General features: G+C 38.8%; 1 protein-coding gene across 1 annotated transcript in view; it reads right to left on the bottom strand.

Annotated features, from left to right (window-relative positions):
• Positions 1 to 1525: 1525 nt before the first annotated feature.
• Positions 1526 to 27477, bottom strand: part of lars2 (leucyl-tRNA synthetase 2, mitochondrial) — a 38615-nt gene continuing 12663 nt past the window's right edge. The window contains exons 4-21 of the mRNA XM_024268314.2: positions 24752 to 24843; positions 24619 to 24679; positions 24217 to 24306; positions 23810 to 23953; positions 21273 to 21380; positions 20137 to 20296; positions 18686 to 18790; positions 18393 to 18508; positions 18003 to 18286; positions 13953 to 14051; positions 11367 to 11504; positions 11193 to 11296; positions 10852 to 11031; positions 10589 to 10758; positions 9480 to 9557; positions 9287 to 9398; positions 7619 to 7746; positions 1526 to 3268 (exon numbers count right to left, since the gene is read on the bottom strand). Coding sequence (XP_024124082.1) covers positions 3089 to 3268; positions 7619 to 7746; positions 9287 to 9398; positions 9480 to 9557; positions 10589 to 10758; positions 10852 to 11031; positions 11193 to 11296; positions 11367 to 11504; positions 13953 to 14051; positions 18003 to 18286; positions 18393 to 18508; positions 18686 to 18790; positions 20137 to 20296; positions 21273 to 21380; positions 23810 to 23953; positions 24217 to 24306; positions 24619 to 24679; positions 24752 to 24843 — 2349 coding nt within the window. The 3' untranslated portion in view covers positions 1526 to 3088. The remainder of the gene's footprint in view (positions 3269 to 7618; positions 7747 to 9286; positions 9399 to 9479; positions 9558 to 10588; positions 10759 to 10851; positions 11032 to 11192; positions 11297 to 11366; positions 11505 to 13952; positions 14052 to 18002; positions 18287 to 18392; positions 18509 to 18685; positions 18791 to 20136; positions 20297 to 21272; positions 21381 to 23809; positions 23954 to 24216; positions 24307 to 24618; positions 24680 to 24751; positions 24844 to 27477) is intronic.

Below are 27477 nucleotides of genomic sequence, written 5' to 3' on the forward strand. Positions count from 1 at the left end.
TGGGACTGTTTGCAGGCTATCTATTTGGCCAGTCATGGGGCCACTGGTCCCCCCTTGCCCATGTTTATATCCGGCCTTGGTCCACAGTCAAATTTCAACAGGTCTGTAGACTTCCTTCATGAAATCTCCAATATGCTCCCCCCCCAGTACTTTCTATTACTATAATGTCTTGATTTTGGTTGGCTATTTTGCATTATCAGCCATTGTAAATCTGTGGCAACAACCTGTTGCTACTTGACCTCCAGAACCTTAAGGGCCAAACAAGAGGAACCGATTTATTTAAAGTGATTCATACCACAATAGTTTGTACTTCTAAATAAGATAACCATTTGTGCTATTTTCCTGTTCACATGGTTTACTTGTTGGAGTTTACAAAGACCGCTTAAAAGTGAATAATATGCAACATTTCACACTAACACAGGTTTGATGTTGATTAAATACTTTTTGTTTTTTTCCTGACAGAGGTTTTGTTATTTTATTTCTGGTCTTCAGATATGAAATTTGGTTAAAAAAATATATGTAGATGTATTTCTGTTCAATATGAAGAAATGAAAAGTATAATTCTGAAAAAACATTAAGGATTTAGTTTGAAATTAATTATAAGGGGTCAAAGAATACAAGCAAACATTTTTAGCTTCCCAAATCTGTCCTCTTTGCAAAAAGTTACTACACCCCGGTCTATAGTGTCCTTTCTATATGTATACTCAAGTAAAGTAAAATAAACTTCAATTATACTACTTTTTGCTAAAGGTATGTCAAAAGTTATATTTGAATACAAGTTTTTAACATTCCTCTGTTCCTAATTTACTCATAAATAAACCGTAAAGAAATAACTCCACCAAATTACTTTTGTTTTTAGCCTCTTCTAGTCTAAAACTACTCTTTAGTTCCCTCAGTATTTGAACAAGGTACACTATTAAGGCTTATAACCACATGTCTTTAACATTTCTATGGGTAAAATATTATTTACATCCCATAAAGACAATATTTTAAAGGGTTTTTGGCTCCCATGAACGATGTAATTAAATTGCCATCAATCTGTGTATTTAAGCCCATAGAGACAATCGTTCAATCCCTGTTGCACTTAACCCAAGCAGCCTCTTTTCTTTGAAACACATATTTATATAAAACAGTGGGATTATTATGCTGGGAACAACCAGGAAGCTGCTCACAGGAAAATGCAGACGGTTCCCAGCATGCAGGGGAGGGAAAAAAGAAGCAAGTCAAATCTAACAGGCGAGAGCAGTAAAGATTCTGTGATGGAAGATGAGTTCAAGGTTCAAAACAAAGTTTACTTCCATATAAATCAATAACCTTTGGCGTTACAAAGCCAGGTATGATACAGTCATGTAAAACCAAATAGCACAAGTTTTTTTTTCCTTAAGTAATTTAGAAGTACTTCTTTGTTGAAATAGTTCCTCTGTTTTTGGTCATTAGAAGTTCAAATAAACTGCAGCTACTACTTAATATGAAAATCCTTAAAGACAGTTAAATAAAAAACTTGAGTAAATGAATTTACTTTTTTTTCTCTCCACATTTTCAGCTTACTAGTGTAAATCAGAATACACATAGAGCATCCACAGAAATGACAATTTAATCAGCTGCAGCCTTTCTGCCTTTATCCAGTGAAATTATACAAAGAGAGGGCGACTGGGGCTGTGGTGCAGAGTTCTTCACCCTTTTTTCTGTTGTTTCTCAAGAGGAAGGGCAGAGCTTGTCGTTAAACCAAACAAGCAAAAGTCACGTGTAAGAAAAGCGTCCACAAAGGGGAAATCTGAAACGCAATACTGTTGCTACTTCATAGGTTGTCATGGAAACTACAGAGCTGATGAAAAAGTGTTAAATGATGGTGGAGGCTGACAGGGACTAAATTAATTGTTAGAGGAAGTGCAGGAGTTCTACTTAGACCTCATCTCCACAGAAACCGTCTCCATAAGGCCTTTCCGTCAGTTCAGAGGAGGAAGCGCCTCCTGCAAACTCAAAAGATGTCTGAAAACACTGATGCAGTAGCTTGATCTCATTGTTCAGACAAGTCCAGATTCATTTGTGTTAGCTGCTTCTGCTGGGGGGGGAATCAAAAGAAGGTGTAGCAATAACAGGAAAGCAAGAGGATCAGAGACAATCGCTCAGTTCAGATGAATCAGCCATGCTGAAAGCACAAGAAAGTGCAATGTATGCAAAAAAAAAAAATGCTGTCCAATTTCCTTTTTGTTATGACAGTAACAAGTTTATAATGTTTAAGTTCAGGACAGAGTTTTGGCTTCAGCTCTCTTATTCCTGGGTTTGCATCCTGTTATTCTGTCTCTACCGAGGGGCCTTTTCCTGTCACCTGATGGTCTGCGATAAATCACAGAAATATGGAAGAAAGGTTAGTGGGATCAGCAAAGAACATTCCGTTTTTCCCTTCTGCTTGCACTTTTGATATTTACTAAGCACGGACAGACCAAGAACAAACTCTTGAGATGCAGCAAAAGTCTCAAATCAGAAGCTGATTTCAAGCTCATTCACACAAATCTTTTATGAATCAGACGTGAGCAGTGAGAGTCACAGAGGACGAACATGTCCACATATCAGATCACTGCTTACTCACACGGGCTTTAAAGATAGACTTGTGGGCACACAGATATGTTACAAGGTCTTTGGCATCAGAATGCCACTACTGGCTGAGTCATCCAGCGTGGATACAGAGCTGACATCCAGGTGTGAGGCACAAATGGAGAATCATGTGTAGGTGTGAGAGTTTTTAAAAATTTATAATAAAAAAAAAAAAATCACCTTTTGGCTTTTCTTCCTGTTGCTAATAGCAGAGGAGTGAACAAACTCTGATGAGGCAGATCATTATGAAACTACAAGATGATAAGAGGATTATAGGAGCTGTGAATCTGTGGGTGCTGGAAGTGTGTTACAGGTAAGAGGAGAAGGTGAGAATGGCATTAAACATCTTTGGATGGGATCTAGATGTGCTAAATCTTAAAGAAAGAAGAAACTGTTCCAATTTTTTTTTTTTTTTAATAAAATTTGAAGAAATAAATACAACATCATTACATTCAACAGAATCCTAAAAAGTCCCTTTCTTGAATCTGTGCATTCATTCTTCAACAAGGAAGTTGATGAGGGCAGTTCTTGGAGACAGAATGGCTCTCTGGATGCTGCGCTCGCTCAGATGTTTCTGCCCGACGGGGCTCTCCAACACAAGCTGCTGGACCCGGCTGAGATCTTTGGACACTTGCAGAGGAACCGCCACTTTCCCACAGGGGTTATTGTTAATCTGAAACATTCCAGAGAAAGAAAAAAGAGAAAAAAAATCTGTTTTCTGTTGCTCAGTTCTGTCTAAACCCTTTTTATTTTACACACACACGTCCATAAATAAATGACTCCACCTCTTTGTCTACTTATAAAGCGCACCCTTTAAAACACATAGTTAGTGGTGGCTATTGGAAAGGCACTCAGGCTCGTATGTTTAGAAGCAAGTGCGCATGTTGAATGAGATCCCAGTCTGTGGATGTGGTTGCAAATTAATGGTGCGCGGGTTAGTATCTATGTCTGAGGCCGCTCAGCCAACCCCAGGCCTCTTCTGTGAGGAAAACCCAACGTGATTAGAAGAAAGAGGACACGATGAGGGCCACAAGCCAAATCTCAGGCTGGTGGAAAACCGAGGTGATCATCACTGAGCTGTATTTTGAGTGTTTTTACTTGTCCAACTACCTCAGTGGAAACCACTCTGAGGTCTAGACTCTTGAGCAAACTCTAGGAAGGTGAGGACATTCGTTGACTTTCTCACGCTCATTAAGAGACACATTTGACGGTAAAGACTTGGGTCGAGGTTAACATCAAACTCTTTTCTAGTTTGTCCTTTCCTGACTGAAAAAAAAGAGGGACTCATTTGGATTTTTCTGTAAGCAGTGATGTGTGAGTGCGATATACAGCTGCAGGAGAAAATATGTGAACCCTTTGGAAATACTTGATTTTATGCATTAACTGGACACATGATTGTGTTCAATAACAATGTGAAAACATAAATTAGTGTGATTAAGCAATGTTTTTCTCCACTGTTGTGATTTAGATTGTCATAAAAAACACATCATGTGTTCATTTCAAGGTACTTCCCAAAGGGTTCACATACTTTCTCTTGCAACTGCACTATTTTCCCATTCCTATAACAAACAATGAGGTCTAAAACCACTGCAAACTGTTGAATGTTTAAATAGATTTAAAATCTTGACAATCAAGATATTTTATCAGTAGTTTGAAAATATTTTGCTTTGTCTACATCTTTCCAAGCTTTTCTCAAAATCAGCAGTTGATTTTTTTTGCCTCACTAAGAGCTTGATCCAGAAATAAAGAAATTATTGTTGAAATGAGTCAAATTTAATTTGTTCCATACTTTTGACAAAAGAAAAACTCGAATTACCGGTAAGACAAAAAAGCAATACTTTTACTGCAATTTCTGGTTCAGTTTTAAGGATATTGTTTTACAATTCAACAAAAATGTTAAGTTAAACTGGTATACATTCATTTTGAAACCAAAAAAATATTTTAGTTTTTGACTTTACACTGCAAAAACTGAATCTTACCAAAAGTAAAATGATCTTTAAGAAAAAAAAAGTAATATTTTCTGTTTTGCATTAAATAAAAATAATCTTATCAAGCAATTTTTCAATACCAAACATATTTTAGTTTGAGAAAACATGTCTTCGAGACTGGAATTTTTGTTTTACTTTTATTTTTCAGATCACAAAGTCTCAATGCACAGTCATTTTACAAAACAATGTTTTTTTTTAAAGAATCTTTTTTCTTAAAAGGATTCTTGGTAAGAGTTTTTTCTTCCCAAATTGGCAGATTTAAAAAAAAAATGTACCAATGGAAGAAGAATTATTGACTTATTTCTAAGGTGCCTGTTTTTACAGTGCATGCTTGTACTAAAATGGTACTGCATTCTCATTTTGTTCACTTTATTTTCTTTAATTACTCATTTCCTCTTATTACACTACTTTTTTGTAATTGTAATCAAAGTAAACTACAGTTAGGTACATGAAAACTCAACAAATACAAGCCATTAGCGTAAAACTAGTAAATAAATAGTATTTATGATATGGTAAACGGTAAATGGCGTATACTTGTATAACGCTTTCTACCCTCCTTCAAGGGCCCAAAGCGCTTCACAGTCACAGACCCATTCACACACACATTCACACACTGGTGGTGGCTCCGCTGCCTAACCTGTAACCAGAGGCAATTTGGGGTTATATGCTGTATAACATTCAATTTTAGGTAATTCTATCTAACAGTTTTTTTTGTAGTTTATTTTTCTTTTTTGAATGCTTCTTTGGAACTGCTTGTTTCTACACTTTGATGTCTTCTAAGATTTCTTATTAAGTAAAAAATACTTCCTGCATGGACAGATCATTTTCTAGTGATTTTCCTGTGAAAATTTCCTATTTTTGTCTACCTTTTTAAAGTGTAACAAAAGAGCATTTTCTTCAGATTTTCTTCAGGAGTTTAATATTTAGTTGAGTCCACATAGAACTCATGTTCTATGTTCAGCTCAGCAGCATTGAATGGTGGAGTGAGATCCCTGTACAGGTGGTAGTGATGCCGTGCAGGTGAAATGTGTGCTGAATAAAACACAGATTAAATCTTAGATGTGACCTAAAGCAAAGGTGAGTATTTGTAAATGATTGACTCCTCAAAGACATTATAACTGGTGGGTTTGGGTTTCTAGCTAAACCAGTCTGGGTCAGGGGTCACAGTTCAGACAGACCACGGGGAAAAGGACTTTACAAGCTGGAAGACGTTTGTACATCAAAATGAGTCTTTTGTTCTGGTGCTGTGAACAAGGGTCATTTTTTGGGGGCAAAAAAACCTCCCAAAAAAGCAGTAAAATATTGCAGTTTTGTGAAGTCAGTCTTAGCTTCTTTTTCACTGTTAAGCAACAACCGCTGCGCTTTTTTAGGAGTTTTGAGGGTTTACCACACAATCAAGCAGATGTTCTAAAAGCTTGTGCCCATGCCCCAAATATTTAAACACAGACGTAGTGTGGGGGTTGAAATAAAACAGCAAATGCACACAAACAGCAGGATGTCCTGCAGAACAGAACAAGGCCGTGACGTCCTCCCTCCAGGTGATAGGGACGCTGTTCACAACAGCCAGAGAATCTCATTCTGGTAAACAGTGCAATGTGAAAAGCCCAAATCTAATTATCTGCACATATTTGAACCACTCATTTAATTAAAAAGAAGTAAAAAATATCCACATAAAAAATAAGACAAGTTCGTAAAATGCAGAGAAATTTCCCTTTAGCTCCTGATTCATTAGAAATGACTAATTTTAGGGCAAATAATTATCATTATTGCATTAATTTAGATCACATTGAACATTTTCGTTAATATTCTTTCTTTAACTTAATGCGTTTAACTGTATTTGCATTCCTTTTCAAGATAGCCAAATGAATTTAATCCAAGCTCATTTTCTCAGTTGCTTTCTCCCAGCTGGATGCTCTCTCAAACTGTCACATTAAATTGCCTCCTAGAAGCAAAAGCAAACACAAACACACACCTTTGTGAAGCTAATCTTTTTAGGGACACTCCATCAGTTTTTTTTTTTTTTACAATTCAACTGAAACCCCAACCTAAAATATGATAATCATTCGTGCTTTAATACATCTAACTTGAGTGATTTTCATTGTAAGACAATGCGATATTTATAAAAATGACAAAACTTTAAAAATCAAAAGTGACTGTAATTTTCAAAACTAAGCTAAGCTAAGTTCTTGGCCGCACAGACCCAGAGGATGGGTTAAGATTACGGTTAAACCACCAAATGGTTCCTGAGTGCAGCTGTATCTGCAGCTCACCTCTCCCCCAGGAGATGCATCAAATGTGGAGAACACACACCTGTTTTTAAATGAAAAAAACAAGAGAAACTATTTCCTAAAAGAAAAACATAAAATCCATATGGTAGTAAAATATGACAGAATGAAACATGAACTGATGTGTCCATGTCCAAAAGAAATGTTTTGTTATATTTTAGCATTAATATATGAATTCATCTTTAGTTCATTTTCTGAAATACTATTTTTGTTTATTTTTTTTAAATATTGAAGAATAAGAGGAAGATAAATACTTTAGTTCATTGATTTTTGCTTCCTTTAATACATTGAACTGTCTCTAATCCTTTTTATGTTCTTATGTTTAAATAAAACTAAACAAATCTATAAATGTAAACTCTTTTTACATTATATAATGCTATGTACGAACACTTCAAATGTTTTATTGATTTAAACTTTTTCCCAACATGTCTATCTGGCTTTTAATAGACGGCTTGATGTGCTGACACATAAACACAGATACAAGTGCAAGTATGTGCACATGAGGTAATCACAGGCTTTTGTGAAAATTACAGAGTATGAATGTAATCATTAGCCTGGAGAGTCTGAGTGAAAATGCTGCAAGATGGAAGGGAAAACATACACAGATCCCTCCTAATAAAGGGTGAAAAGCTGCTTCAGAACATAAACTATCATTAGTAAGAAAAATAACATTTGTGTCAATAACTGCTGATCCCTCCCTTTTTTTGAGAATTTCCTGCAACTGTTTTTAAAGTGTTAATGGGATCATACCAGCACAGAAACCTCCACAAAGTCAGGGACTTCCAGATACTGGGGGTCCACAATGGGCCAGGACTGCTGGAGGACCTCGCCTCCGCGCAGGAGAACAGGACTGAGGGGGTTTTTGATCCGGCATAGACCTGAGGGAGCATCACATCACAGCAAAAATGTTTAAAAAGTGCAGTTTAGAGTGAAAAATATCAATGTAAGCACCTTAAAATAACTGTTATTAGGTCTCAACAATGTTTGAGAAGAGAATTCTGAAGGCAGAAAAATATCTGAGGATTATTAAAGAAGAAACTATTCCACTGCCTGTCGTCTTAACTGTTGCATCCGAGTTCATCTCACAAGAGGCAGAAGGGAAGGATGCCCACTTCCTCTTCTCTGAGGTGTGTTTGTGCATACAGTTGTTTTTAGAGCAGAGGTTATGTGTTCCTCATTTGTCTGTCTTTCTGATCATTCAGTGGGGCAAAAAAAGTATTTATTCAGCCACCAATTGTTCAAGTTCTCCCACTTAAAAAGATGAGGTCTGCCATTTTCATCATAGGTATACCTCAACTGTGAGACACAAAATGAAAAAATTGATTTTTAAAATCCTCTGACCTCTACTCGTTACCTGTATTAATAACACCTGTTTGAACTCGTTATGTATATCAAAGACACCTGTCCACAACCTCAAACAGTCACACTCCAATCTCCACTATGAACAAGACCAAAGAGCTGTCAAAAGAACAAACCTTCCATCAGCAAGATCATTGAAGATGAAACATGTCTGGGTCTTTCAGCATGACAACCATCCCAAACACACTGCCGGGTAATGAAGGAGTGGCTTTGTAAGAAGCATTTTAAGGTCCTGGAGTGGCCTGGCCAGTCTCCAGATCCCAACCCCTTACAAAACCTACACAGGAAGTTAAAAAGTCCGTGTTGCAGCGACTACCTCAAAACCTCAATGCTCTAGATGAGATCTGCATGGAGGAATGGACCAAAATACCAGCAACAGTTTGTGAAAACCTTGAAAACGTTTGACTGCTGTCATCACCAACAAACGGTGTATAACAAAGTATTGAGATAAACTTTTGTCATTGACCAAATACTTATTTCCCACCATAATTTACAAATACATTCTATAAAATTCAGAATGTGATTTTTCAGGATTTTTTTCTGATTTCGTTTCTCACAGTTGAGGTATGATGAAAATTACAGACCTCTCTTATCTTTTTTAGTGGGAGGACTTACACAGTTGATGGCTGACAAAATACTTTTTAGCCTCACTGTACAGCTTGTAACTACAAACAAAACACGTGCACACACTTCCTCACTGCCTTCATCTGCCAGGGTTTCTGAATGTCAGAGGTACAGTTTTTCTGGAGTTCCTCTTTTCTCAGCTGTGTGTTTTTTTTTAGTTCATGTGTCCACAACAATAGTGGGAAGTCCTCCAGGTGAAATGTGAGGGGAAGTTTCCACACAAGAAAAACAAGAAAAGGTGACACTAGATCTTCATCTTCCATTTTTGACTGAAAAAGGTTGATGGACAGATACTGCACTGGAGGTAAAATGAGAGTTTATCTCTCTTTGATCATTTAACTGGTGATAAATAGGTTGATATATTGACAGAGAAGCTAAAAACAACCCCAGATCTTTATCTTTATCATATCTTGGGTCCCATAAAAATTAACCAACCTGCCCAAAGTTCAGAGGTCAGGTGAGGAGCCATCGGTGCGGTCATCAAAACCAGAGCAGCCAGAGCTTCCTCAAACTCCACACTGTGCTGCAAAACTCTAACCGGGGCGCTCTGAACACAGAGGATTAAAAAAAACAAACATGTTTTAAACTGAAGTAGGTGGATATCCTTTAAAGGCGATGTAGGGCTTACACTCAGCGTGTTGGTCAGTCCCATCAGGCGAGAGATGGCGGCGTTAAAAAGGAAGTCCTCGGTAAAATAAGCAGTTACCTGAAAAGTATGAGGGTTAAACGTGATTTTTGATTGTTAAATACCCAAGCTGATGAAAATTGTTATTTTTAACATGTTCTTGTGGAGTTTTTGTCCCAAAAATCCACACAAGTTTTTTTATTTTAGCTAAAAACGCCATAATCATAGTTAAAAGACCACTGGGAATGCTATTACATTATATCAAAACATGATCAAAGTGGGACTTGTTAGTAGCACGATTTAAACACAGTTGCTTACTTTAGCACAGTAAAGGCTTTACAATCCTGAAGGAATAAACACTAAGTAAGAAGTAAAATTAAGCACAAATGAGAAGATTTATGAATGAAATTGATCTAAAAACTATCAAGTTCAGATCAAATTTGACTTTGAAATAATAGAAAAAGTCGACTCCCTGTGGATTTAATGTGTCAGAATAGTCTCCCACTAAAAACAATGTTAGATTCAGAGTGCTGAGAAAGCCAGCATTCCCATACTAAGCTGACTGGGAGGAGGGACTGGTTTGGGAAGGGCTTTACGAGGAAGTCGATCAGCGTGGCTTTTCTGTGGGACACATCAAAGGACAGCGTCAGCTTTGAGGCCTTAAAGCAAACAGCCCCGGGTCTTTTAAAAGCTCAGACTGATGAGCGGAGGGGAATGAACATCCAGCCTGACAGCCGAGGAGGTTATTTATAAAGTGTGAAAGGACACAAAGTGGATTTAAAATCAATTTCTTTCCCCCTTCTGCTGGTGCTCTTTACTCTGGGGGTTTCGGGTTGCAACCAGCGCCAGGACAGCAGCCTGGATGGATCCTGTTGAACTTTGAAATGTGTGAAGTATTACCAACACACTCTCATATTCTATCTTAGAAATACCAGCCTTTAAATACTAACAAAACTAAAATAAGTAGCCTAGTATTACTAAAAATGAACACAAGTCTTCAGGATTTAGGGCTCATTACTGCCCCCTGCTGGTCAGAACTATAATAATGCATTTTTAATGAGACTTTTTCAGCAGTTGTTAGAAGATGGCAGCAGGTCCTGCTGAGCAGCTACCTCCTGAATTGCATAGTTCTTGTTTTCCCAGATCTTCTTAGCCTCTGCCAGCTCTTTCTTCTTCAGTAGGGATGGGTTGGGGATGTCTCCGAGCTCCCGCGCTCCTCTTAGCTTTGTCACCAGCTGCCAAAGTCGAGACTGCCATCGCAGAACACCGGGAAGGGCGTCCGCTGGAGTGGGAGCACACAGTTATCTAGATCTCATTATCGATCAATTAGGAGGAGGAGAAAGTGAGTGTTGGTAATTAAAGCCTTGAGACTCACTCTTGACATTCCAGAGGATGTCTTGTTCAGGCGGAGCGGCGTACAGGATGTAGAGCCGAACTGTGTCCACACCATACTGCTGCACCACCTCCTGAGGGTCCAGACCGTTGTGTTTCGATTTACTCATCTTCTCCCACGTCACTTCAACAGGAGCGCCGCTCAGCGCCACTGGCTCTTTACCTGGGGGAGCAGAAGATCAGTCTGAGGAAGCTTCATATTTAGATCACTTTGTAATTAAAATAAATTTAAAATATTCTTGTGGAATTTTTTTTGGATGATGGAGGAAATATATTAAATATTTAATTGGAGCTCATAGGTAGAATATTTAAAAACCGATTCACCTGTGAAGTCTACCTCCTCTCTCCTCAGGTACTGCCCACCATCAGCCAGCTTAAACGTCTGACCCTTAATCAGACCCTGCACTAGTAGCTTTCGAAACGGTTCCCTGGAAAGCAGAAAAAGTTCACCAAACACAGCAAACATGCCAGGAGATGACACCCCTCTGAGCGCCCCACCTGTGAGCAACCAGACCCTGGTCCCTGCAGAAATGAGAGAGGAAGCGGGCGTAGTACAGGTGCATGACGGCGTGCTCCTTCCCACCGATGTACACGTCTACAGGCAGCCAGTGATCCGCCAGGTGACGGCTGAAAGGCCTGAACAGAAGAAAGTCTTCATAATGAGGCGGGTAAATATGGAGTCTCAGTGAAACAAATATCGATCAAGTGCAGCGTAAGTGAAAAGAGCTTAGGTGTAACATTTATTTATCTTCACTCTTGAGATTTTTTTTATTGATCAAGCTCTTGCAAGATTTGTTTTTTAAGACATCAATGCCTGTACTCTACTCTGTATCAGTGTTCGATTTATGACAAACAAAGCCCAGACTTCACATCAGCTTCTGGTATTTTTTTCCTCAGAAAAGGAGACTTAAAGGCTGCAAGTTTTCTTGCTGTTTTTAAATTACAGCACACCCTTTGTTTATGCTTTTATTTTGAAATAGATCATATTCAAACACAAAGTAGATCTTTTCTGATGTTCTGAGGAGATATGATTACATAATTTTTGTGCCGTCTCATCTGTTATGATAGATATGTGTGCACTTTTCCTGCAGGGGGCAGGCTTATGCTGACACACAGCATTCTAAGGATGAGGAGAGGAAGCCTCTATTCCATCAGAAAAAGAAAAATATAGCTTTATGTGTTACAAATTAGAAGTATTTTTCTTCATTTTTTTTCACCAAACAGCTGCACATGGACTGTAAGTTTTCACAGAAGTCCCTCCTTTCTCACAGCTTTTTGGATCAATGTTACCTTTCAGTGCTGCAAAATCATTTAGCCCGTTAGCTGACACGGACAGAGCCATTATGCAACCCGGAGGTTCTCCCAAATCCCAGCGGCTTCTCATCCGCCCCCTTCTACCCTCATCCTCGCCCACTTTCAACATCTCCCTCTTGTTATTTTCATCCTTTCCTCCAGTGCACATGAGGCTCAGCGGGCCGGTCCAAATGCACAAATAGTGTAATTGCTTTTTCTGTTGTGCCATAGGCTGTCCGGCTCAGAAAGCAGCACAGAGAGACCCCCCCCCTCCACTTTTGGAAATCAGCTTTACTGCTGGGTCTGGGCACTGAGAAATTAATCCCTTTTGTTGAGCTCAGGGTATCGCTCTCTCCCAGCAGGTGCCAAAACAGAAGAAAACTTTTTTAGGAACTTCTGCGAGCATCCATCTTTAAATCAGTGAGGAGGGAGGAGCGGCGGAAACACAGAAGGTCTAATCGCATAAAGGAACCTTTAGAACAGGGGTGGGCAAACTACGGCATGAGGGCCATCAACTAGTTAATCTGGCCCGCCAACAGTTTTGATTATCCGTATTAATGGTTTATTTTCCGTGTAGTTCATGTCTCCCCATAGATGGCAGCCTAAAAATAAATTCACCTTTGTTCAAGCAGAAAGTTATTCTGCATTCATGTCGTATTTTTTTTAGATTTGCTGTTTTTCCCATATTCATGTGTGATTTCCAAGTTAAGTAATCATTTTTCCAATTATTCCAACATCACATGAACCAAGCACTTCCCCAAGTTCAAGGTTATTCCCTGAAGGAAAATCAATCATTTTTTTGAAAACGGCACTATAAAGAGAACAAAAGTCACAGTTTTGAAATAGAAACTATAGAAATAGAAGTTCTTGTTTCAAGTAATTTTCAACCAGATATATAGCATTACTTGGGATAATGCTAGTGTGAATGCTGTAAGCTAAATTAGGCTACATAAGTTGCTAGTGCTGATAGCTGAAGATGCTGAAATTGACAGCTAAAAATGCAGGAGCTGAAAGCTGAAAATGCTGAAGTTGACACCAAGCTAAAATATTAGCTAAATGCCAAATTAGCATAAAAATGGTAAAATGTCTAACTTATCCAATACAGCTAGCATAAAGCAAAAATTTTAGCTGAACCCAAAATTAACCGGAATAACTGAAAAAAAATCATAAATTAGCCACAACAGCTCCCATAAAGCTAAAATATTAGGTAAACTCTAAAATAGCAGAGAAAAGTATAAAAATTAGTAACTTGGCCAAAACATCCAGCATGTAGCTAAATATTAGCTAAACTCAAAATTAGCCTAAAAACGGAAAAGGAAAAATTCCTATGCCATTTCCAATTTGGATAATAATTTTTCCAATGATTCCAACACAACATGAACGTGGCATTTCCCTAAGTTTGACTTTTTCCCTGAGGGACATCAACCTGTTGGTAAAAATGGCACTAAAAAGAGAACAAAAACCACAGTTTTGAAATAAAAACTCCAAAATGCTCTTGTTTAAAGTATTTTTCAATCAAGATTAAGTGTGTTTTTTGTCCAGATCCCTTGTTATCTCTTTATTTTATGAGTTGAATTATCAAAACTTGCCACATTTTTGCTCCTGGCCCGTCCCTTCTGTCAATTTCAATTTCATTTTTTTACAAAATATGCAATATTTGAAAAGACTATATAATTATGTGACATTTCAAAAGCTTGGGAAACTTTGTTTAGTCTTCTTTTAATCAGATTTCCAATAAATAAACAAAGCTTCAGTTAAACTCATAGAAAATCAGCATTTGCTGTCTTTTACCTGTCTGGGTTATGAGGGTCTGTGTATCTGAAGTAATACCAGGCCGAGTCTACAAATGTATCCATGGTGTCCGTCTCCCTTCTAGCTGGGCCTTTACATCTGACAGGAAGAAAGAAAAAGAAAAATGCTACAATCATTATTTAAGATGACAACTTAGATCAAACACAATCCCAGTAAAGCGTGTTTGAGAGTGTAAAGCCGGCTCCGTCTGGCGGGGAGGTGGGTCACGTCCCCCGCGGAGGAGCACAGCTGAAAGCAGACTGATACCAGAGCTATGTTCTCCTGTCCTGCTAACAGGCTGTGCTAACAAACTGGCAGCCTTCAATTCCTGGATGGAGTGTTTGTGTTGGAAATGCCACCTTGTGGCCCTTTTTTATCCAAGCCAAACAGCATTGCAGTGCATGATGGGAATCTGTCAACAACATTTTCACAGTGCGGATGAGGAATTCAGAAAAAAAAAACTGACTTTTTCGGATAAGGTTTCTTTTCTGAAGCGTTTTAATGGAACATCGACAGCATCTGCCTTTCAGTCAGTAATGAGTCTCTGCAGATTTAAAAGCAGTGTCCCAGAAAGATGAGCATGGAAGCAGCTCTGCCAGTGTGCACGGCGGCGGCAGCGGCGGCATCACTTCCTGTCCCCTCACGGGGAGAATCTGTTCGTCTTTCTGTCTCGCAGTCGAATGTTTTAATCACGTACTCATCAACAAACGCACCGAGAGGCTTCGACCACCTACCATAAAAGACTATAATAAGAATGTGGTGATGAGGTAAGATGTGAGGGGTTGCCTAGCAACAGGGCTAAGGTGTAGCAAGGTTAATATTTGGAAGGCAGGTGTTACATTTGAAAATTCAGCCATGTAACAAAGTCTGTCAATCAGCAAAAAATAGCTTAAGAAAGAAGTTCTCTCTCCAGACGAGAAGGTCAATCTGGAATTTTTCCTTTCAGGCACCTCCTGCTGAGATTTACAAAAAGAGCCGGCACACAGGTGTTCCGTCTGGAGATTATCTAGGCCACGAAAGAAGCTCATCTACAAACCCAACCAAGTAAATCCGAGGATACTTTAATGCTTGAGAGCACCAAGTTTTAGAGTCCTGAGAGGCTGAGCTAGGAAGAGACAAAAGGCTCCCAAACAGCTGCGGCGAGGAGGTCAGCAGCTGCTCCACAAAGTCGTCTTCAAGAAGAAAGCAGCCCCTCCATCTGCCGTCGCCCGCCTCTGCTTACCTGTGAACACACGGAGCGCACGCCTGCGCGCACAGCCTTCTAATCAGACGAGCAGGGTTCAGTTGGCAGGCCAATTTGCTGCACCGCACAAGACCGGAGACGAGGTGAGCGCGCAGGAAATGACTCCGACGAGCGCAGATAAGAACTTCCACTCCGGCGGCGCGCCTCTTAAGGCCTTGCACATCTTGTCAAGTTTTAATTGGACTTGGTTAACAAGTTCTGACGGACACGTGCGTTTGGAGCGTGGGGCAGGAAGTTGTGTTTTTGTTGATTATTGCCATTGATTACTGCAGTTGTATGATGAAGCGAGTGACTTGATGACTTGTGCCGTCTGCGGCTGAGGAGGCCTTTGACGGTGATTAGTCGTATTCAGAGAGGAATCCCCATGTCAGCACGGGCCTCCGGAGACGCAGTCCTTCTGTGTTTTCAAACATCCACTGAGGGGAATTGTTAAGTAGAGTGTTTGTGTGTGATTACAGTTGTGTACAAAGGTGAATGCATGTGTATGTGTGTCTCTCTCCAGGCGCAGCTGCCTTATGTAACTCCACTCCATCATCCTCTCATGCTGCCTCTGTTACAGATGCCACTCATTACATAACCTGGACTTAACAGAAGTATTCATTACTCCATTCACTGATGCTCTCTAAATGCTCTGTGTTCCTGAAAAGAAACGAGCCAGTCTGGGTTCGGCGTGATTTGTTCGAGCCGGCCTCCTGAGGAAACGAGGGAAATGCAGAAGATAGGCCAGAGGATTAACACATGATTATGTTTTTTAATCCACACACTCAGCATCATTTCCTCAGTCCTCCTGATGAGCTACAAACACATATTTGATTTTTATTTTTTCTGGAAGTCACTGACATCATGTGAATGAGGGAGAGACTGTGTATAAATGAGACCCAATGATTTCATTTCCATGGAGCTCAGATGTTTCATAATTAAAATAAATAATAGACCACACTGGATGTTACAGCTTTCTTGGTTATGACTTTGTAATAAGTGCTCACCACGCTGATATGGCCTTCATTTGATTTAGGATATTCATTCCAGGGGAGAAAAACAAGCACTGATGCTGGAATAAAGTAAGAAGCATGGATACAGTTCTCCACATCGAGCCTGAAAGTGCTGCATTTAGAGAGGAGAAATAAGTATTCTGATGATAATCAATGAGTATTACGTATCTGTTACACAGTGTGTGACTCATGTTACTGTTTATTGAAATCCTGAAATTATGTTTTATAAGATTAATCAATAATCAATAAGTACTCAACGTTGCTACTTTAAATAACCTGTACTTGATCTGATCAGAACCGGATTACAAAAACTATGGAAAACTGTAAAATGAAGTAACTAAGTCGGGGTGGGATTATATAAATTAGCTTCTTCTCACTCCTTTTAAAGCAATATATCAAGCTCTATATCAATCAAATGTGACATAAGTCTGTCTTTGTTTTTGTAATTTTTTTTCCTAATCAATGCATTTCGTTATTTCTGTAATGTGATTTTTGTCTAGTATTGTCAGCAATTTATGCTTGAAATAAACCTACCGTATTTTTCGGACTATAAGTCGCACCGGAGTATAAGTCGCAGGGGCCAAAAAATGCATAATGAAGAAGAAAAAACCATATATAAGTCGCACTGGAGTATAAGTCGCATTTTTTTCAAGTAATTTATTTTACAAACTGATTGAAAAAAACGATATTACATCATCCTGGAAGGTAAGTTATAACATTCATAAGTGAATAGAGAACAGGCTGAATATGTGTCAACACATTCACATATTAGCATCATGAAAAAAACGAAAAGGTGTAGCATTTATATAACATAACAGTTTTCTTTAACTATAGCCTCAAGAACTCATCGACTTTGTATCTTTACTGTAATTAATTGCACGCAATCTCACTCCATATCACTAAATCCGTTAAATTCTTCGTCCTCTGTGTCACGTCTGAATAACTAAAGTAAATAAAGTAATTGCAAAGATCACCATAAGAGGGCACTCTAGACTTACGGTCCATATCTCATCATTAAAAATTCGTATATAAGTCGCACTGGAGTATAAGTCGCAGGGACATTCAATCTATGAAAAAAAACGCGACTTATAGTCCGGAAAATACGGTAATCACAAATCAATCAATCCATTCTTTGCTGATTTTGTACGTTTGCCTACTTATAAAGAATGGTAGGTTCATTTGAACATATAGAAAATCACAAAGAAAATCAAAAAATTGATTTTAAGGAATTGATATAAGAGATTTTTGGGATAACAGACTACCAATTTCTTTTTAAGCTGGCAAATCAGCAAAATATGAAATACTCATTTCCTCCACTGTATGTCTATGACCCAACAAAATATAGTAATCATCCACATGCAAAAACTATTTTTCCCCTTAAGGAAAATAATTTGTAAAAAAAAGTCATCAAGAATGGAGGTGATCGCACGTGAAAAAGATGTGCCGGTAATGGATTTCTGGGGACGTCTGGAGGACTTTTACGAACCAGTCGTCACCTGTGCAGATGTGTCAACAGTTACTGTTAAACTTGTGCTTTTAGTTTCAATAAGAGCTGAAACCTTAAGTAGACAGTGAAAGCAAGGACAAAACCTTTTCCAAATATTTGAGAAAATGTGGAAAAGCCGTTGGCATGTTCAGTTTGGAGGACAGAAGATTTTATAAAAGAGAGTCTAATATTAAAAGCCAAATTCTTGTTTGCCTCAAAATCGTATCTAATTGTGTCTGAAGATCCCACACTGCGTTGGCCAGCAATAAAAATGTGTTTCAGATGTTTATTGTTCGAAAGAGGAGGTGACAGATAATCGGTTTCCTTACTTGGGACATTTGCAGTTGACCCAGTCATGAGCGGCCTCCAAAGGCGACGCCCCTTTTCCTGTGAGAGATGGCACTTTGGGCAGTGTGACCGGTAGCTCCTCCTCAGGCACTGCAACCGCACCACAAGACCCACAATGCACCACTGGGATGGGCGTCCCCCAGTACCTCTGCCTGGATATCAACCAGTCCCTCAGCTTGGAACTAGTCAGGTAGCCTCCAACTTTCTGCTCTCTGGCCTTCTGGGTAATGGAGTCAAAGGCTTGTTCTCTAGTCAGACCTGAGAACTACACCAAGAAGTGTAGGGAAGTGATTGAACTAGTGAACTGGATTTAAATCTAAATTTAGGTTAAGCAAAAAAAGTCATTTGTTTAATAAAAATGTCGTGTTTACCTGATCTGAGTTGATCAGAGTCTGTGTTCCATTTTCACGAGTTTCCAGAACTGTAGTCCAGCATAGATTCAGAGCTTTTGCCACAGAAAGATCTTCCTCGCTGCAGTCAGGAAGACCTGTAACACACAAAAAAGAAACACACGTCAACAAACACAGCTGGTCCCAGGGGAAGAACCAGCCCCACCTCGAACCACAATGTGCTGTCTTTAACCCCCCCCCCCGGCTTTGTCCTCTTCTTTGTAGTTCACTGGTTCACATCACATCCACAATGCCGCCCCAGACTAACCACTCACCGATGACGGTGTCCAGATAACCATCGAACGCATCCTTGCGAGAGATGAGCAGGGGGACCTCACGGCCGGTGAACAGGTTGTGAGCTGTGACCTCTGTTAGACAGTCTGGGGAGTAAAGAAGGGCACGGGGGGGTGAGGTGAGAGAAAAGCAGCTCTGCTTTCCCCGGAGACTCGTTCTCAACATCCATTAATTCCTGCCATCAACTGGAGAAAACATCTGCAGCTGACATCAGCAGGTGGTTCCTGTATAACAACAGATCTTTATAACCACCGTATTGCAGAACTCTATTTAAACAAACGAGATAATTAAATATTCTCCTAATGAAGAAACGTCTTTCATTCATTAAATATATTAAATATTATTTTGACATTTTAAAGACCCACTTTGATGGAAATGGTGAAAAAAAATTCAAAATTACACATTTTTCCATTTGGAACATTGAAATCCAATTCAAAAGGCAGTATAGCATCTTATAAACAGAAAACTAGATTAAAATCTAAGCAGCAGATGAAAAAAGTATATTGATCTATATAAAAACAATAATAATATATAACACATATAATACCAAAGTAAAATGAACAATAATAAAATTATGACACTGAAGGTTGGCGCCAGCGTTTGGCAGCAGAGCCGCCACCAGCGTGTGAATGGGTCTGTGACTGTAAAGCGCTTCGGGCCTTCAAGGAATTGTAGAAAAGCACTATGCAAGTATACGTAATTTACCATTTATATTTAAAGAAATCAAAGAAACAAAGACATTAATCCAGATAAAATGATAAACAATTCAAGATTTTATAGATTTTTTTATTCTTTTTTTGTATGGATTTATAAAAAAGTATGAGATTGTTTTTGAAATATAAAAAATGTTGCTTCTCTTTCAGAAAACAACATTTATGAATACAAAAATGCACTTAAAATAACAAAATAGCTAAAAACAAACCGAATATTTTTTCAATAAAACCAAATTGGACGTTAAGGTATGTAAATGTTGGCATTGTGCTTTTTGGTTGAAAGACACACATATAAATGATTCCAGAACATTTTAACATGTTCTTGTCACAATTTTCTCATGATGGAGGACAAATATAAAGAAAATGGAGTTTCAAATTGCATTTCTAAATATTTCTTTTTTTAAATCATTGTAAATTTGTTTTATTTGTTACGTAGAAAATACAATGGGTGAGCTCTGTTGCATCTCTAATGTTTGGGGGTGTGAGGGGCTGTAAGCTAGCCCAAGACCATGTAAACAGAGAAACAGGAAGGGGGGAGGGGATGCTCCTTGCCAACAGTTCTGCCCACAATTTAGAAGTACATTTCTAAAGAACTTCCTGCCGATCTGCAGAAACTATGTCCTAGAACAAGACAGCTTCTTTTGATTTTGGCAAAAAACTGCATAATTATAATTAAAAACCCACTGGGAACATTCTCACAATGGTGGAGGAAAGCTCACCTGTGCCGGGCTGAAAGCCCTTCAGCAGAGCTAACCGGACCGAGCTGCTCCCGTGCAGCAGCCTGTGGGAGGGCAGGATGGCCACATAAGCTGCTCCAAACACCGCTTCTGGAGAAGAGCCGTAGGCCGATAAGGTCTCCCCCGTCTCTTTGCCGTTCACCTAGAACAAAACTAGATGAATGTTGGAACCTCTGAACCTCCATGGTTGGACAAGAACAGAGTTAGTGTAATACTGATGCTAGGTTTCTACAAAATACTGCAGAAAAAGTTAAAAATTACACACATAAATCAAGAAAAATAGTTTACAAGTTATTGTTTTTCATCTTCTTAAATGGCAGCTTGTTAAAGTTAAAGTCCCATCAGTTGTCATGCACCTTGGTGTGTGAAATTTGTATTTGACCCAACAACTGGGGGACCGGTGAGCTGCAGACACAGCCGCACTCTGGAACCATTTGGTGGTTTGTGAATTCAGAGTTAAGTTTTATACATCATAACTGATGTGTGAGGTCATTTTAAGATTTGACTAAATAATAAGAGTTTAAGTCAACACCAAAAACCAAAACATCGTTCATGTATATTACATGTGCACAATGTTAATTTTCAACAGTAAGTTCACACTTTTTACTCTTTATTTAATATCTGAAATTAATTAATTTAATAATTAGTAGTAAATACTACAAATGAATAATTTTTAAAGACTGTCTTTGCTCTTTGGAGACATTAATGTGGAGTTTATAGTAAACAAATGTAAACCAACAACTTTAGCCAGATTTCTTTAAAAATAAATCGAACTTCCCATTAAAATCAAAAAACCTCCTACATTTACGGAAACATGATATGGTTTAAGGCCATATATTAAATCAAAAACTCTCTGTGAGCTCGAGAGCGTAAATGTGTGGAGAAGTCAATGGAACTGAATGTGTGACGTCATTTATTTGGAGAAATTGCCGTGTGCAGATTGATGCATCCACTTAGAGCAAATGAGAAAGTGAAGATTTTGGTGCTTTGCTGAAATCAGTCTTAGAAAAACAAGGGTAAACAAAAGCAGGACAAAAAGACGGAGCATTTAGAAACACTTTTGAAAACTTTTTTTCAAAAAAGATCAAAAGTGAGCAGCGGAGAAAGCTGAGATTTACCTTGAGTCTGTAATCAAAGTAGCAGCCGGTGCATTCTCCTATCCAGTTTGCCTGCATGGCTTTGACCCCGTACCACTCTGGAAGATCCTCCAGAGCATCCAGGAGAGGCTGGTGAGAAGAGAAAGCAGCCTTAAATGAGCTAATATCCGTATCTAAAAGGGAAGGAAGTGCTCTGGAGTGTGTGCTTGGATAACAGAGCGGGCCTGAAGTGAGAGTATTCTCTTTCAAAGGGAATTTATCTGAAACACACGCAGACAAAAAAGGGATTTTCAAAACTTCTGACCTCTGCTCACCTTAATATTTTCAATATCCCAAAGCAATCACCTCTACAGAGCGTCTGCTCCCTCCTTTTCCCACCAGCACAACAAAATGTATTCAGCATGATTAAAGCGAGCTATGAATATTGAGGGGAAGGGCCAAAAAGCCACAGCTGTCTGTGGAGAGAGTTGTTATAATTCTCCCTTTCCTTTCAGTCTGTCACAATCTATTACCCACAATCCTCTTTCACTGCGCTGCTCAGCATGCATCAGCACATCACAGACTTATTGATACAAACATAAACAGTGGTGGAGTCATAGCTTCCACCACGACTGCGCAGTGATGTTGGGGGTTTGTCCGGGAAGCTTCAGTTCCATAAATGCAGTGAATGTGTGTCAGTGTGACGGAGGGCTTCTACCAGCAGAACAATGACGTTATCAGCCATGAAAGAAAACCCACAGCGTGACAAACAAAAGTCAACTTTCAGAAAAAAAATTTAAAAAAATTCTTTTTCAGGTCTGCAAGTCGGAGAACGGACACAGGAGAAAAAAAGACATTGAAAAACGTACGGCGAGAACAGGAGTTTCCATGGCAACTGGGAGAAACTTCATTGGGGGGGAGAAATCATGGTACAGTGATTACCAAAGAATATTGTCCCCTTGTTAGTAAAAAAAAAACAAAACTAGTGAAAGGACATGAAACATCTTTAAATCTAGAGAAGTTTTTGGCTCAATAATACATATTTAAGCTTTTTACTAAACAAGAAAAATAATAGGAAAACAATGTGTCACGCTCGCAACTCGTGTACGTCCGTTTCCTGTAATATTCCTGTAATATTTGATGGCGACAAATGTGATTATGCATGAAATTGAAAACATTTACGCCACAATTTGGCCTCCTGAAGGTTGTACATTAAAATTTGATGATTAATCCACACTCATTGTACAAAATCGGAACGGCGTGACCGTTTAAATAAATATTCTCCGGAGGTAATTTAATACAGCGAGCTGGAACATGTGCAGAGGCGAGCAGAGAAACATGCACGTGCGGGAAATCACAGTCCAGACACGCTGCTTGACACATTTCTCTTTTTTCCCTCCGTCTGTGCATCTCACTTTTTTCACTTAACACCTTCTTGCTTCCTTCCAAAATGTCTGTTGATCAGGGAAAATGCAGAAAAACATGGTCACAGCAGGCCGCTTCAACAGTCACTCACAGCACTGACATGGACATGGGATTGGAGGAGGACAATAAATCAAAATGTGGTCACTAATAATAATATAATAATCCTGAGGGTTTCAGACAAACCTGCAAAATTTAGAATCCAAAGGGTCACTTGATAGGATGGATAGTCATGATCTTTGAACAGTTTTCATTCTGCTTTCATGTCAATTTAAGTATTTTTTTTGAGTCATAAAAATGTTGATTTGGGCCAAAAATATCAACTATGACTGTTAAAAGTGAAAACACTAGATTTTATTCTGATGAACTTCTGTCTGTACCTGAACAGAAATCAGGGGAAATTTCCCCACCTTTCCATGAAACCCTTTAGACATCAGTTACAATGCCGACATATTTTAAAGTGCATTTAAATCATAAATAACATCATGCTTAGGATGTTAAGAGGCAGAAATGATCCTTCCAGTGTTTGTGCCAGTCTAAAGGGGGCTAACTTCACCCCAGAGTAAAACTGGTCCCCGTATCTGGAAAAGGTTAAGGCTCATCAGTCAGCTCAGTCAGACTAATTTCAGGTCTGCGGCGCACTTTCCCTTTGAACACAGAGGCCAGCTTACAGCTGACGGTCTGCAGGGGTCTGATTACAGGACCAGATGCAGGGCTGCAGCTGCTGCTACCGAATTGTCAGCTCTGATTGGTATCAAAAAAGTTGCACTGCTCATTTTCCTTTAGGAGATTGCGAGGGTGCTGTTGTGGCTCCACGGCGCACATACACATATATTCACACATAAACAGGTACTCCAGTGTGTAGTAGAGTTTTAAAAAGTTATTTTTTTACTCAAATCCTTAAGGTTTTAAGCAATATCTTGTATATATTTTTTTTACATTTTTTTGTTTTTAATGAATGCATTCACTTTTTTGTTAATGAAAAATTGCATTTTTTTCAGTTTTAAGTCACTATTTACATAAAAATAGCTTTTTCATAACTAAACACAACTCATTTTGTGGTTAAAGTTTAAGAAACATTTGGGTAATTTGTGCTGAATCAGATAATAGAATTGATTTATTAGTTTGGAGCCTTACCACATAGGCTGCAGACGTACCTTGGCATAGTTGGTAGTCTTTATGAACCACTGTGTCAGCAGCTTCTGCTCCACCAGAGCACCAGACCTCCAGGATCGGCCGCTTTCATCCACCTGCTCGTCTGCCAGCACCGTCTGGTCAACGGGGTCCCAGTTAACAACAGCCTGGAAAACAAAACCTGCACAGTTACAGAAGGAAAAGGGAAAAAGTTTGAGCTGAAGAGCCTAATTTCAACAAGTGTCTCATTTTATTAAAGTTCACAGAAAAACTTCCACCAGCTCTTCAAGAGCAATCCCTTTTCCTTAAAGAGCAAAGGATGAAGTGCTTTCATCATTTTGCTTGCCTGTCAGAAACCTCACACACAATCACATCAGCTCTTCTGAAAGAAAAACCATGACAACCATGAAAAACTGCGGGCCATTCCTACCTCTTTCTGATACGCCAGCCCTGCTTCAAAGAGCTTGACAAATAGATACTGTGTCCACTTGTAGTATTCTGGGAGACAAGTGGTCACTTCCTGCACAAGAAAGCCAGAGTCAAGTCTGCAAAGTGTTAAGAACCCTCCAAGTGGCAGTCTCACAGGGTGGTTGATGCTTTTAGACCCCTAGAAATAAGTATATTCTTCAAATGTAAAAAAAATCTGCCAAGAATTCTTATTTTAAGAAAATTATAGTCAATTAAGAGGCCAAACGGGCTTCATATTACGGCACTATTGAAAAACGTTCTTGATAAGAATGTTTTTTACAGAAAATACGGTCAATTTTCTTGAAGCAAGAGTCTTCTTCCTTTATTTAGATTCAGTTTTTGCAGGGTACAAGTTCCCACTCACCCGGTCCCAGTTGAAGCACAGCCCCAGGTCGTCCAGCTGCCCCCTCATGGACTGGATGTTACTGAAGAATAGAGCCGAGGCTTCAGAACAGAACAACAGACACTGATCATATGATTCAGACATTTTTTTTTACCTTTTAGTCCACTCCTCTGGATCCAAATTCCTCTCTATGGCTGCGTTCTCAGCAGGAAGTCCAAACGCATCCCAACCCATCGGATTCAGCACCTGAGGTGACATGTGCCTGTCTTTGAGCTAACAGTTAACACATTCATCATCAAAACCCACCACTAATTAAAAATACTAATGTTTCTCTGATTGTTAAAGAATAGGGCATTGACGCACATTTGGCACATGCTCCACAAATCGTAAAATATAATAATACAGGCCAATTATTTGACCTAAATTGATGCAATCTCAATATTTTTTATTTATTTGGTATTTAAAACTATAAAAAAAGTGATTTTATCAGAGAAATTCTTGTATTTTCTTGCTACCACTCTTTATTTTAAGCAGCTATAACGAAATGTCTTCGACATAACAGTTTAATCAATTTAAACCTGTCATTTTGTGCCTTTTCATTTATTTAGGAATTGTTTGCCGTGGTGTGAAAAAAGGGTGATCAAGGGAATGAGCATTAAATTGATTTTTCAATTAGTTGAAAGACCCACTCCAATAAAAGTCATGTTTTTGTTTTTTAACATGTCCTTGTAGAATTTTTTTCTCATAATGGAGGACAAATATAAAAGAATTTCACATTAAAACTGCATTTATAAGTATTTCTTAATCAAATCGTGTTGGAATAAGAAGCAGACAGAACCAGTAGTTGGAAAAAGCTTCAGTTTGTGACGCAACTACTCTATTAGGCGAACCAAAGTCTCCCTCTCTCTGTTCCAATTCCAAATCCTCCTCTAGCAGACAAATAGATCCATTAATGTCTTCATTTTCAATGTCCAAGCTGCCGTCTGTCTCTAAACCAGGGGTGTCAAACTCAAGGCCTTGAGGGCTGGTGTCCTGCATGTTTTCAAACCAACCTCCCAATAAAGCTCCTAATTGGATCACACCTGATCCAGGTAATCAGCAGCAGATAAAAAAGGGATTTCTTCCTTGTCTTTCAGGAGGCTGGCCCTCGAGGTCTGGAGTTTGACACCCTTGCTCTAAACTGTACAGCTGGATAGCTCTGATATTGTTCGCTACGCTAATATTAGCTTGGGGCTGTGAGGAGCTGTTAGCTAGCAGGAGAGTGTAAACAAAGGAATGCTGCGATATTAACGTAGGGCTACTTCCGTGCCAAAAGTTGCACCCACAACCCAGAGGTGAGACATATTTTCTCCAGAAAAGGCATGTTTACATTAAAAGTGGGATCATCTGGAACCCAAAAAAACAGCGCGCCAAACTTTTTTTTTCCAAGGATGTTTTGTCTTTACTGTCATCTGTGGCAGACATAAAATCCTGTCCACCTTTGTCATGGAAGAATTAACACATCAATATGATAGTGGAGTCATCTGGACCCCATAAGATAGCACAAGGGTAAAAAAAAAAAAAACGTTCTTTATTTTGGCTAAAAACGGCATAATCATAATTTAAAAAAACACTGGGAACGCTTTGAAAATAAATTAAAAATAGAGCTGGAGGGAGACTTTAAGAAAATGTATTTTTGGAAAAATCTGGATTTTTTTTCTTAGTCTCTATGCTTCTGTTGTTCAAAGAATATTTAGCCACCCCTCTCACAACCACTGATATACATTACCTTATTATTATATATTAATATATATCAATGCTCACAACACACAGATGTTAAAATGCTAACTAGCAAAGATGACCTTGACCTAAAAGATGGAACGGTTTCTTCAGTTCTATGGAACTGGTTTTGGTTTGCGACTTGACCTTTTATTTCAGGTCATAGCGCCCAGCCCTAGGTCAGGGGTGTCAAACTCAATCGCACAGGGGGTCAAAATCCAAAACAAACCTGAAGTTGTGGGCCGAACAAGATAAACATTTATTGAATTACATTTTTAAAACTTAAAAAATGTGACTTTTTAACATAATTATAAATAAAAACAGGCAGGAATATTATTCCAGAATAAATCAACTTAAATCTTAAACAACTTTCAATAGTTTACTCTCCATAAAAACATATTATGTCAAAATTATACAAGTTAGAAAAGAGCACAAGGTAGCATCAGGCTATTAAGAATAATAAAATAAAATGATCTGGAGGGCCGGATAGAATTACCTGGAGGGCCGGATCCGGCCCCCGGGCCGCTACTTTGACACGTGTGCATTAGTTTATGGTACATTTAGTGAACATGACACACTGTGGTTCATCTTCAGCCAATTGCAATTCAGACTTTACGGAAGCAAGCTTGTGATTGGACGTCTTTTTGTTTGCATCACATCTAAATAAAAATTCAAAGACAGTAGAGAGAACAGGAAGAGAAGCTGACGAGGTTTGACAGGAATTTATTATTTACTTACTGGTTGATTTTATACTTTTTTACCAACATCATATTGCTTGTATCTGTGGCTACTACTACTACTTTTTATATGCACCTGTATCCTTTACATCCCCATTAAAGTACTTTTTAAGAAGCAGACTTTCACTTGATTTATAACTGTAGTTATATTTCCGTCTAAATTTAAATTTAAATTTAAAACTATTGCAGCCAACAAGATAATAGTTTGTCTTCCTATGTGCAGGTTCCTCCAGAAGCATAAAGGACGCTTGCTGCTATTTCAGGAGGAAATCCGGTAAACTGCTCCAATAGAAGGGATAAAACGTAATGTGTTGACGAGTTTCCTCTTCCCCAACAAAATGACACAGCAACACCCTCTTGTTTTGTTTGTCCCTGTGCCTCTCTG

The sequence above is a fragment of the Oryzias melastigma genome, linkage group LG16, assembly GCF_002922805.2.
Source record: "Oryzias melastigma strain HK-1 linkage group LG16, ASM292280v2, whole genome shotgun sequence".
Classification (NCBI taxonomy): Eukaryota; Metazoa; Chordata; class Actinopteri; order Beloniformes; family Adrianichthyidae; genus Oryzias; species Oryzias melastigma.